Raw genomic sequence first — 13305 nt, forward strand, 5'->3', positions numbered from 1 at the left:
AGTGAGTTCTAGACTCCTTGGCTTTGGCCTGGCCCAGCCCTGGCTGCTGCAGGCATCTAGGGAGTGAACCAGTGGGTAGGAGAGTGCTCTCTCTCTGCACTTCAAATTAAATAAATACATAAGTTTTCCAAATAAAGAAAACATCTGTTGAATAAATGAGTGAATGATTCTTGAAGTCTACCCGTCTCTTTCTTCAAGGCTGATCAAAGAATAGAAATCAACCCCCACATTGCACACAGGCAGCAGTGCAAGGGTAAAACAAAAAACAAAAAACAAATGAACGTCACACTTACAAATTCATAACAAGGTGACTCCATACAATCACCATTTTCCTGGAAGGAGAAACAAACTAGGACCAAGTTAAGGAAACGAGAAGCCGGGCCCAGGAAGGCGGACTACGCCTCGAGTGACCACTGAGGAACTGAACTCCCGTCCTTGGGGTAGCTGGAGCGTCCGAGAGAGACTTGGCTCGTACAGTGTGCCAATACTGACTGCTTTCCCCTGAGTGAACTCCAGGGGAATGACAGCACAGAGACACATGCAGCACATGCCTCTGCTGTCGCTTTAAATTCCTTTATTTTCCAGATGCTGTTTGTCACGAAGGCACTAGTTCCTACATCAGAAAACACTGCTCAGCACAGGCAGTGGGGAGCAGGAAGTGCACACCTGGGGAGGGTGGTGGAGACAAACAGGGCCAGGGCCCAGCCAAGCGCTGAGCTGAGTTCAAATCCCAGCCGTGACCCTCTCTGGGCTGTGTGACCTCAGGCAGTGACTCGGCCCTCTGAGATCGGGATTTCTCCTCTAGAAAACACTAGAAATCCCATAAGAATTCTTCAAGACCATATTTGCAAGGCTCCCTGTCCAGCCTCTGGCACCATAAACAGTTACAGTAACCAGTCATTGCAACTAGCATCACAGAGAAATGTGGCATCAGCAACCAACCTGATACGGCTGATTTCAGGGCAAATAAAACAATTTAAAAAAAGTGATTTTAGCCTCACAAGCTGGAGGCCTGTGTTTTAACAAGCAACTAATTAGAAATGGTGCTCCCCAAACTCTGAGTGATACCTGCTTTAAAAAGGCACACATGTGGCCAGCACTGTGGCGCAGCGGGTTAACGCCCTGGCCTGCAGCTCTGGCATCCCATATGGGAGCCGGTTCTAGTCCTGGCTGCTCCTCTTCCGATCCAGCTCTCTGCTATGGCCTGGGAAAGCAGAAGATGGCCCAAGTCCTTGGGTCCCTGCACCCGTGTGGGAGACCTGGAAGAAACTCCTGGCTCCTGGCTTTGGGTAGGCGCAGCTCCAGCCATTGCCGCCATCTAGGGAGTGAACCAGCAGATGGAAGACCTCTCTCTCTGTCTATACCTCTCTCTGTAACTCTGTCTTTCAAATAAATAAAATAAATCTTAAAAAAAAAAAAAAGGCACACACACACATTGGGGCTGGCATTGTGGCCTAGTGGGTAAAGCTACCACCTACGCAGGTGTCAGTTCAAGTCCTGGCTGCTCCACTTCCAAGTCAGCAGCCTGCTGGTGGCCTGGGAAAGCAGCAGAGGATGGCCCAAGTGCCCAGGCCCCTGCCGCTCATGTGGGAAACCAGGAGGAAGCCTCTGGATGCTGGCATCAGCCTGGACCAGCACTGGCCATTGTGGCCAACAGGGGAGTGAAACAACAGATGGAAGATCTCTGTCTCTGCTCTCTCTGTAACTCTTTCAAAATGAACAGGCAAATCTTAGAGAGAAAGAGATGCACACACAAAGCAGTCAGGTGCAAGGACAGTCACTGGCCATGCTCTCGCCAGAAAATTCAGCGGAAGACAAAGCTCAGATGATCTCTTAATAAAATCTTCTCTGCCAAGTGCCCGGGGTTAATGACATGAACAAAGTGGGTCTTCTGAGGACCTATCAGTTTAACTCCATGCAGCATCAGTCCATTCCTGCCAGGATGGGCTGTGGAAATGACGAGAACCACAACTGAGGGTAACTTAGGCCAATGCAGAAGGGCAGGAGCAGCAGGCTGGGGGCACAGAGAACGGGTTCTAGGGGGTGAGTGATCCGATCTGGCCAATGGGCCAACCCCACACAATTCTCGTACCCAACCACTGGTCTCAGGGCCACTCCTGCCCTAAAGTGTCCATGGATCCTCCCCTCCTCCCACAGGGCCAACCCCAAGCTCCTTGGTTTGTCCCTTCTCATCCCACAACTGCCACCTCTTCCTCTACCACGCCACTCTGTCCGGACCAAACCACATACAACTTCCTAAACTCACCCTGAGTGTCACACTTCCCTTCAGGATAATATTGGAAAGAAAAGCTAGTTTAAAAATCAGTGTCTAAGCTTAGCCGCCATGCCGAAGTCCCGCCATAGGAATGGCAGCTCCCTGAGAATTTTCTAGAAATCACAGGAACATTTCACTTTCCTCCGAAGTCCCCCATTCAGTCAACTGACCCCTCTGAGACATGGTGCTGAACACAGGAGCTAGAAATGCCTCCTGCCTCCTCTCTGTCTTCCACATCTATGCAAAGTCTTGTGCGCCAGGCTGCACCAAGTGCCGGGCTGTGCCAAGTGCCAGTACGGAGACGAATCAGATGCAGCTGTGACCCTGGAAGAGCCTGTGGTTGTTAGGGTCTTCAGCCCATAAATCAAGCACACTCTGTGCTTGGTCCCTGCTATCGTGTGGAGGTAGCCTGTCTTCCAGAGGGCTTGTGGTCCCCAGTGTGGTGGTACCTTTAAGAGGTGGAGCCTAGTGGGTGGTGGTTAGGTCTCAAGGGCACCATTCTTGAAAGAGACTGGTGCAAGGCTCATGGGACTGGATTAGCTCCCTCAAGCATGGGTTGCTGGGCCCAGTGTGGTGGTGAGGCAGGTGGGGCTGCCTCTTGTGACACCAGCATCTCGTGTTGGAGCGCTAGCCCAAGGCCCTGCTTCGATGCTTCCAATCCAGCTCCTGGTGGAGAAGGAGCCTGAGAAAGCAGTGGAGGAAGGCGCAAGTGCTTGGGCCCCTGCATCCATGTGGGAGACCCAGAAGAAGCTCCTGGCTTCGGATCAGCCCAGCTCTGGCTGTTGTGGCCATTTGGGGAGTGAACCAGCAGATGGAAGACCCCTCTTTCTCTCTCTGTCTCTCCCCTTTGTCTCTGTAACTCTGCCTTTCAAATAAATAAATCTTTAAAAAAACAATAAAAAGAGAACGGGTTGCTGTAAAGGCGTCTGTTCTACATCTGTTGTACCTGCTCCCACCACGGACCCGTCAGGCCTGTAAAGCCCACACCAGAGCCCAGGAAATGCCAGGTGGTGTTCCCGAACCACCAGAACTGTAACCCACACAGATCTCTTTCCTTTAGAAAGTGCCTTGGGTATCCTGTTAAAGCAGCCATGGTCGGACTAAGACAGTTCTTAATAATTGTTGACTTAAGACAAACCCGTAAACAGCAAAGGACAGTTTCATCTGGGAGATGTTAGGCCCGAGCTTGGTGGGGACAGAGGCCTGTACCCTCCTGCGGGCTGTGGCTCACCTCCTGCAGAGAGGGTTTTGTGTGGTGGAGACTTGTGACCAGCCTTTGAAAATAAGGTACCTGCGGGGTGGAAAAGGAGCAGAGGAGCATTCTGGGTAGTGGGGAGTGTGTGTGCAAAGGCACGGAGGCAAGAAAGAGCCTGTTCCCTGCAGGGAGCCAACGAGCTGACAGTGGCTGAAGAACGGGGTGAGGGGAGTGGGATAGAGCCCAGAATTCCTTGCTCTGGAGCCCGCAGCAGAGCCTGCTGTGTGCGTTTATATGGAACACACAAAGAGGCTCAAAACACTCACAGTCCCCCAGCATTTGAGAATTCAGGAAGACAGAAAAGTCCTCATGCAAAGAAGAGTCAGCGGGGCACTGGCAGTACCAGACCCGATAAGCCCTGCCTGTGCCAAGCACTGGACTCGTTTTGGAGCTCACCAAGCAGGTGGGAGACGAGCCAGCCACACCCAGGAACCCATGGGGAGCAGTGGTGCTCATACGTGGTTTGCACATTGCAATCACCTGGGGAAGGGGTGTGTGTGTCTTTAAATCCTACTCAGGCGCCACTCCCAGAAATTCTGGATTAAGCACATTGAGGGGGTCCCAGGCACAGGTGCGGTTCTCAGATGGCCCCAGTATGGAGCCAAGCTTGAGAACCACCGTCTCGGGGGTTTTCTGGGGGTCCCACCCAGCCTGTCCCATGCCCTATGTCACCTGTTTGGCCCCTTACAGCCCTTGAGCTTGGGACCCTGACCTATGTCACCCTGTCTGGTCCTCATCATCAACTTCAGTGTGGTCATTTCACCCCAGTTTGTAGAGGGAAACTTGGGGCAGTGTCATGTCCAGTTAGTTCAGTTCTCCGTGGAGAAATGAGGCCCAAAGCCAGCTCTGCCCAGGTGTGGCGGCCAGGTCCCTTCTGCCAGGGGCTGCTGCTTCCTGGCCCTGCTGAGCTCGAGCCGTCCACGAGTGCTCAGCATGTTCTGAGCTGGCCGATAGCTCCGAATCGTCGATAGCTGGAAATCAGCTGTTATAGGAATGCGCACACCACGGGAACGGGCGAACACTACGGATCAGGGGGTGCTTTGTTTGGTTTTTGGAAAGTCAGGTTAGCAGTGCAACTGTTAATTCCAAGGCTCCCAGAAAAGAGGGGGAAAAAGGTCAAATGAAAGAGTTCAACACCCAAACAGTTCAAATTGAAAGGCTGTTTAAAATGAACACTTAAAGAGATAACCCCCAAAGATGGGGAAAATATACATGTCATTTTTTTAAATAAGATGCCACAAAGTATACCTGTGCTTTTCAAACAAATAAATGCATCTTTTAAAAAGAGAATATGGAGCTGGCATTGTGGTGCAGTGGGTTAAGCTGCCACCTGCAACACCATCATCCCACACGAGCGCAGGTTCAAGTCCCGGCTGCTACACCTCTAATCCAACTCCCTTCTAATGCGCCTGGGAAAGCAGCAGGGGATGGCCTGGGTTCCTGGGCCTCTGCCACCCATGTAGGAGACCTGGAAGAAGCTCCTGGCTCCAGCCTGGCACAGCCCAGGCCATTGCAGTCATTTGGGAGGTGAACCAGTGGATGGAAGACCTCCCTCTCTGTGTCTCTCTTTGTCTTTCTGTAACTTTGTCTTTCAAATAAATAAATGAATCTTAAAAACAAGAACATCGGTACCTATGCCACGTAGGTGCGGATGCCTCCAGCAGGCTGCTGCTGGCTGGAAGTGACCGAGCAAGGTGGGAATGCAGGAGGCGAGTGGGGAGCGAGCCTCTGGAGGTGCGCCCGTGACGGCTCCAGGGAACCGAGCAGAAAACGCTCTCTGTCCCCGGCTGCCCGGCAGCCTGTCTGCGCCACCGCTGTTCCAGGTACTGAGTGCGGGGTGGCAGCCTCCCATCACAGAGTGGCAGGAGAGACTGACAGAATGACTCAGCGCCCGGTGTCCCAGCCCTGCCAGCACGCCAAGCTCCGAGTGGTCTCCACTGCACAGAGCTGCGACACTTCTCCTAGGGCTGCGACTCCGTGGCTGTGAGTGAGGTCTGGTTAGATGGGTCTTCAGTGGGTGGAAGGAGACTGCAAATGGACAAGCTTCTGTTTACGGCCTGGAGTGAGCCAGACACACGCAGCGGCAGCACCGCCACTCCTTGTCCCTTAGCCGCGTGGTCTCACGGACTCCTCCCAGCAGCCTTATGAAGTAGCTACAATTACTCCCATTTTACAGAGGAGAAAACTGAGGCTTAGACAGCTGGATTCACTGCCTAATCAACACAACTGGACCAAGACGGTGCCAGGACCAGACCAGAGCAGTGGTCCTGGGACTGTGTGGAGACCCGGAAACACTTCTGCTAAGAAGGGAATTGGCAGTGACAAACTGGTCTTCGTTTAGTCTATAGGTACGCCAAAGCCAACTGTGTGCAGCCATATTCAGGACCCGGTGATGCTCACTGCCATTCACACAGGCTGCCAGCAAGGCCTGGTCACCAGCAAGACCGTTCCTGAAAAGGTGGTGGTGATGGGGGGCATTGCAGGGCTGCTCACGAGTAAGTGGCACGAAATTCCTGCAGGCCCAACACGGTCCAGGAGCAAACACAAGCCGAGGGCCCGACTCGCTCACGCACAAGTGACCCAGGTGGGAACGCGTCCCTCCGCGGCACGGCGCTCAGCGCTTTGTACTGAGAGCGTGGCCGCCCCAGAGAAGTGGGGTCTTGCAGGCAAGAACGACACACAGGCCGGAGGCCGGCTGGACATCCGGCGCCGGCCTCCCCGTTACAATCCCGAGACAGAGGCCAAGACTGTGTTTAGGATTAAATGAGATACAATGCAAAGTGTTTAGCCCAAAGACTATCAAATTAAGTCAGTGGCAATTAACACACGGATCTTTAATCCCGTCTGCATTCAGCAACTCGGTGCATTTTTAAGTTCAAGCCTATTATCTACAGACTTGGGATAAGACCCAAGTTCAAGCTTCAGGGCCAGTTTTGGGGGAAATCAATGACTCATTAACTAAAAAAAAAAAAGTTTACTCTTACGTGATGGTGCTAAGCTAGAAACTCCAGGGAGCCCGAGACAAATTAGTTGTATGCCGACAACGTGCTCATCAGTAACTACTGCAAAATGGCAACAAGCATCATAATTAGCATTTTGGATGACGCTTCATGGCTCACGGAGTGCCTTTCACACTTCTAATTGGATCCTTGCTAGAAATGGAGACTCCGGTGAGTCCAGTGGGCTGCCTGGAGCCGCACAGCAAAGGTGCGAGTCTTTTCGACCGTCTGCCCTACCCAGCTCCGCTCACAGAGAATGAGCCTGCTGGGTCCCGGTTCCACTTTTAGAAAATCTTTTCTTAAAGATTTATGTCTTATCATCTATTTGAAAGGCAGAGTGACAGAAATGTACCCTTTTCCCGAGAGGATCTTGACACACACACACACACACACACACACACGAACAGCTGCAGAGAGAGGGAGGGAGAAGGTGAGAGGAACACAGAGAGATCGATCGCCCAGCCACTGGCTCACTCCCCACGTGGCCATAACAGCCAGGGCTGGGCCAGGCTGAGCCAGGAGCCTGGAACTCCTTCCAGGTGTCCCATGTGGTGGCAGGGCCCCGAGTTCCTGGGTCATGGTCTGCTGCCTTCCAGGAAGCTGGTGCTGAAGCAGAGCAGCTGGGACTCGAACCCGTGCTCCCATAGGAGGTGCTGGCATCTCAAGCAGTGGCGTAACCCACAGTGCCACAGTCCAGAATCTTCTGGTAACTTCCACCAGTCATCATTCTTCACTCCAGAGCTACAGTGAATAAACGCACTCTTCTCCCGAGAGAACCTGCACACAGGCGGGCACAGTTGCCAGCCTCCCTCAAGTGACAGAGCCCATGCCTCAGGTCCTCCCATTCTCACCCTACCCCAGCCTCAGCGTCCTGGTCCCCGGGGCCAGCCTCAGCATGTGGCCCAACTGGAGAGGGCTGGCTGTCTCAGGGACTCTTCACTCAAGCCTTGGCTGTATCCGACCCGGGTGTGCATTCTGCCTCCTGGACCCCCATGCTCACTGTGGGTCTGTGTCACCCCTGGAAGACAGTGAACCAGGCCCCCAAGGCCATGAGCTGTAACGACAGAGCACAGCCAGTAAGTACATCCTAGGCACTGTTGTAAGCACTTGACACTCATTGCCTCAAGCACAGGGGACAGGTGTATTACATAATGCCTGCCTCCGCCCCCCACCCCAGGCCTGGTAAAGGGTAGGGGCTCATAAAAGCTTTTGACAGGTGGCTCCTCTGAGCAGGGCAGAATCTAAGGACAGGGTGCAGAACACGGATGTTCCAGAAGCCCTGGCTGCTCCGGGCCACACTCAAGTGCTCACTGGGCAGAGGAGGAAAAAAGATGGTACCAAATGTGTGTGTGTGTGTATATGCACACACACAAGAGCAGGCATCTGGCCAGAGGGTTAAGCCACAGGTTAAGATGCCTGCACCCATAGCAGAGTGCTGGGTTTCATGCCTGCCTCTACTCCTACGTCTTGGGAGGCAGCGCCCCTGACCCGCCTCCGTCTCACATTCTCCCTCACATGAATACATTTAGAACATTTCTTGGGGCTGGTGCTGTGGTGTAGCGGTTAAGCCTCCACCTGCAGTGCCGGCATGCCTTGTAGGCACCGGTTCGAGTCCTGGCTGCTCCACTTCCAATCCAACTCTCTGCTATGGCCTGGGAAAGCGGTGGAAGATGGCCCAAGTTCTTGGACCCCTGCACCTGCATGGGAGACCCGGAAGAAGCTCCTGGCTTTGACTTGGCCCAGCCCTAGCCTTTCTGGACATTTGGGGAGTGAACCAGTGGATGCAAGACCTCTCTCTCTGTGCCTCTCTGAAGCTCTGCCTTTCAAATAAATAAATACATCTTTAAAAAACATTTCTGAATGCAAGCTGGGGCTAGACATTAGCAATAACAATTGCTAAGAAAAGAAGAACTTGGTTGATACCAAACATCAAGGACATACAAGCTGCAGGCATTACAGTGCCCCCTCCAGGCTGTGTGCCTCCCAGGAAGTTCAGCGTGAGCCCTGGAATGAGCTGAACCTGGTTCAAACCCTGATTGTGCCCACGTGGTGGGCCACATGGGGCTATGGTCAAAATTCAAGCCATAAGTTGCCTGGCCCTGGTACCACCAGTACACATGGTGGCGATGATGGTGACAATGGAGGACAAAGAGGAGGCAGAGTGAGGCTACCACCATCCTCTGTCACTTCCTTGTTCTCCTGAGTACACACCTCCGGGCTGCCTCTGGCGAGTGGAGCTGCCCCTTCAAGTCTGACGGGGAAGGTGGGTGGTGAGCACTCAGGCCTGTGTCACATCCCTGCTGGCGATTCCTCAGTGCAATGACCCAAGCGCACCCGGGAGAATGTACAGAGACAGCGGAACCCAAGGGACGTCACGGTCAGGCATGCACGCTTCCCATTTGTTGGCTTTCCTCTTTCCTTGGGGCTCGTGGGTCCCGATAGGAGAGAGACATGCGAGCCAGCTACTGGGGACTCCGGCCGAAGTGAGGGGCACTCCAAGGACTGCGCGGCAGGTGGGACTTGGATTCCATTGAGACCACCACCACCAATACTAACACCTCCCCGTATTTATATAAATCAACGTCTATACATCGTGTCATTTACAGAGGACGTTTACATGTGCTCTCTCATCTGACCGCCCTCATTTATCGAGCACTCGTCACGCACCTGGCATTTTAATGTATTAGCCCACTTAATCTCCAGAGCGACTGATGGATGATTCTCTCTCTGGTTAAAGGTAGAGGACCTCCCCGGGAATAACTCGGCCTGGACGTGCAGGAGCAGGATTGGACTCTGGGCTTGTGACAGCCCCAGGCTTATCCCTCCGCCTCTCATTTCTCTGCTTCTCCCCACCCTTGATGGTTCTTGCTATGTGAGAGGAGCCACCTTAGCCTGAGATGTCTGGCCTCTCTTGGCCTCACACTCCCTCTAATGCCCGGGAAACAGAATGCCTTCAGTGATGGCTGGACCTGGGGGAGCAGACATGGCTCCTTCCTCTTGGAACCCCACACTCCTGCTGCTCACAGGGACTGGCTCTGGCTTCCCACAGTCATTTGTGTGGGGTGCAGGGAAGCAGCTAGCAACAGCAAGCCCAAGTGCCCACACCCACGGCAGAGTCCAGTTCCATAGGGAAGAGGACGTGCTGGCTCTTGTCCCCCTGTTCCTGTGTGTTACCCCCAAGAGATTCAGAAGTTAGGGGGAGACAGGGCTGCTCACGGGGCTGCCTTCAGTGGCTCTGACCCTCCCTGCCCGGGACAGACAGCGCTCAGATAGAAGCGAGTTTGAATGTTGCAGACCCAGGACAACAGCTCAGCCCCTGCAACTCCTCTAATGCAGATCAGGAGGAATGGGAGGAAGTCACCAATAGTGACTTGATGGCAAACTAAACTAGAAGAGAAGACACAAGGCCACGTGAAGGCATCTTTTATCCGAAAGATGCCATGCTGTCACCAATCCTGAGGTGCCACATAAAGTAATCCGGGGGTTGAAGTAATCCAGGGGTTGAACTGTGGCCTAGTGGCTGAGATGCTGGTGATAACACCTGTGTCCCATACCAGGGTACCTGGGTTCCAGTCCTGACTCCACTCCCGATTGCAGCTTCATAGATAGATAGACAGACAGACAGACAGACAAATAGAAAGATGGAGCAATATGAATGCCACTAAAAACCCAGGATATAAAAGTAACCAAACCATTTCCTAACTACCAAGCAGAAGCCAAGAACTGGTTGGTATATAGAGACCAGTGCCCTCCCCTCACCATCACCCCCACCAGCAAACCAAACTAAACCAAAAACCTCAACAACCCCTACATGGACTGGGGTCTAACCAAGTTCACACACAAAGCGCACTTGCTGGAGTTCCACTAAAATAACAGACCAGAGACTCCTCACTGTCACTGCCTGCAAGGGAGCTACCAGAATGTCAGAACAGGAGGGATCCTTGGAGGCCAAGCCCCAGGCCCCTGCTGAAGAGACAGAGAGCGAAGACACCCTGTGTTCACACCACCGTGCTGCCACAGGCCATGTCAACACCCTTGCCGGAGTAGAGGAATGATGCTTTGTAAACAAGCCACCGGCGGAACACAGGCCAAGACTCAAACCACGGGAGACAGCGGGCCACATCCACAGTGGCTGCCCACGGAGGCGGGCACCATCCTATCCTCTCATTACAAGCCCTGGCTCACCGGCTTCAAAGACGCCGGCCGTGAACCTGGATAAAGGCAAAGCCTCTGATGTCCCCCTTAGGAAGCACTCGGATTACAAGAGCAGCGCGCACTGGTCTTCTGTAACGAGAACTATTTTTAGAAACACAATCCTGTTTCTCTCCTTCAAACTAATTAAGCCGTATCACCGGGACGAACGTGTTTCTTCTGCGTGCGATGGACGAGCCAGCCGCTCCGCTCGGAAGCGCGGGCGCGGGCTGTGAGAGACTGTCAAGAACAGCTTCAGTGCAAGCACGTACACTCCAGATGACAAACACAACTCCCGAGTAAGCCACCCTCAGATCGCTGGCACCCGGTACCTGGCGCTCTCAAAGCAGCTGCTGAGATTTGCAGAGTCCAAGGGTTTTCAAAGGACAGAATCTTCCTTTCTCTCTCATTCTCTCTCTCTCTCTCTCTCTCTCTCTCTCTTCCTTTCTTCTCATTCTCTCTCTCTCTCTCTCTCTCTCTCTCTCTCTCTCTCTCTCTCTCTCCAGCACATGCACTTAGGGAGTTGCAAGCATTTGGAGCACCATCCGCAGACTCCACAAATGAACAAATCAAGGTTGAGGATTGCTCAAGGTCAAGGTCAGAGTGCAGCAACTACATGTCTGACCTTGGCTCCTGGCTGGGCCCTCTCCCCTGGCCACAGCTGCCCATCACGGGAAGCTCGCTCTTGTCTAACAGAACAACAAAGAGGATGACGCATTCTTCAAAGTCCATAGAACCCGTTTACAACCTGCGGCACAGCTCGAACCCATGTTTTGTGTCAGGGATTGTCTTTGCTAAACTATTTATGTGAGCACTGTTGATTTACTCCAGTCTTGCTGAACTTCATTAAGCTGTCCACTTACTTGCTTGTACAAACTCCTCTCTGAAAAAATAACATGCATATAATTTGCACGGCGGAAATTGTACACAGTCAGCCCTCCGTCTCCGAGGGTCCTGCACCTGCAGATTCAAACCAACAGTGGATGGAAAGCGTTCCAGGAGAGAAAGTTTGCTTCTGTACTGAATGCCTAACAGTCTTTTCTCCAGTCATCATTCTCCAAACAATACAGCAGCACACCTACTAGCACAGCAGCTACACTGCATTGGGTATCACAAATAACCCAGAGACAACATAAGGCGCACGGGGCCGGCAAAAGTTAGACGCAAATACCACACCATTGTACACGAAAGACTTGAGCATTTGCGGATGTTGGTGTCTGTGAGTGGTTCTGGAACCAATCCCCCAGGATACTGGGGGATGACTATGTTTTCTTAGGTGCTTGTTTGTAAAAATTATGTTAATGGTAGTATTATTAATAGTTGCTACTTATTGAGCTTCTTTGTGCCTCGCACTGTGACAGGGACTTTATATCGTTGCAACTATAAGGGTGATTATAAACTAATTAGTACTTATTAAGGGCTTACCATGTCCAGGAAGGATGCTATGTTGTTAAGTGGCATGATTCACTTCATGATCAACGTCATCCGGTTCAGTAGCTATCACCATTATTCTCCTGTCACAGACTAGGAGACTGAGGCTTTTAGAAGTTGAGTAAGAGCCCCAGATCTCACGGAGAGCCAAAAAGAAATATCAAGTTCAAATCCAGGCCCTCTGGGTCCCTTTGCCTTTTCCACCACGCAAGGCCCCTTCCCCAGATACAGAAGCGTCGCTTCAAGTTCCATTGCTGGCAAGGACGCTTACAGAACCCAGGGCAAGCTCAGCGGAAGGAAGAGGACCTGCTCCCTGTGAAGGTCTCGGCCTTCTCTGTGGTTTGGAACCCAGAGCTCACGGCATCAGGGTAAGCAGACAGCGCAGAAATAGGAAATGGTTCAGAGCCAGGATGAAATCTGGGAGCGAAATCCAATGCGTCTGCTGTCGCCTTTTTAAAATATTCATGAGGCAAGGAAGCATTTCCATATTCAATAATTAAATGACTAAAACCTGCAACCTGATCTACTTACTGATCCTGAGCGATGCCTTCCTGGAAGGACCCGGGTTCAGCTGAGCAGGCCCCGCAGCGGCCACGTGACAGGGCAGACCCAAACAAATGAGGCAGGAACGCGGCTGTTGCCTAGAGAGAAAAATTTTTTCCCCGCCACTTGTTCCGCTGCGGAGAAAGGCTGAATCAAAATTAGGAACGCATCTAGGATTTCGCGTGGGAACCAGCTGGAAGAGCAGGGGAGAGGGGCCGAGGGGAGAGCCGCGGAGGCTTCCCTCGTTAGAACTGTGTTGGAAGGGCTTGATGATGCCTTTAGGGTGACCTATTACAATCATTTACCAAGTTCACCTGTCTTAAGAAACCCGCCTAGGAAGGCAGGAGGGGAAGCAGATGAATACAAATGAGAATTTAGGAAGTGGCCTTGTGTGGCTGCTTCAGCTGTGTGGTCAGCAAGTGCCAACTATGACGCCCTACGGGGAGAGTTCTGCTAAGCCAAGAGCGACTTTTCTCAAGGTGATTGGCAAACTCTGCTCCAAGGGCCTCCTGCCCCAGGGGCCCTGCCAACTCTTGTGCATAGAAATGAGTCCCACTGAGAGCGTGGTGCCAGCTCCGGGGTTGAGGGGCTGAAGGCTGCTTCCCAGTCTA

At 52.6% G+C, this 13305-nt stretch overlaps 1 protein-coding gene across 11 annotated transcripts in view; it reads right to left on the reverse strand.

Moving 5' to 3' along the window:
* TTLL11 (tubulin tyrosine ligase like 11) overlaps positions 1-13305 on the reverse strand; it is a 271423-nt gene that overhangs the window by 132678 nt on the left and 125440 nt on the right. Inside the window, exon 7 of one of the 11 annotated variants that reach the window (XM_051855657.2) lies at positions 12683-12792. The exons of the other annotated variants lie outside the window; for them this stretch is intronic. Within the exon in view, the coding sequence (XP_051711617.2) occupies positions 12683-12792 (110 nt within the window). The remainder of the gene's footprint in view (positions 1-12682; positions 12793-13305) is intronic. 11 annotated transcript variants of the gene reach the window in all.

The sequence above is a fragment of the Oryctolagus cuniculus genome, chromosome 1 (assembly GCF_964237555.1).
Source record: "Oryctolagus cuniculus chromosome 1, mOryCun1.1, whole genome shotgun sequence".
Lineage (NCBI taxonomy): Eukaryota > Metazoa > Chordata > Mammalia > Lagomorpha > Leporidae > Oryctolagus > Oryctolagus cuniculus.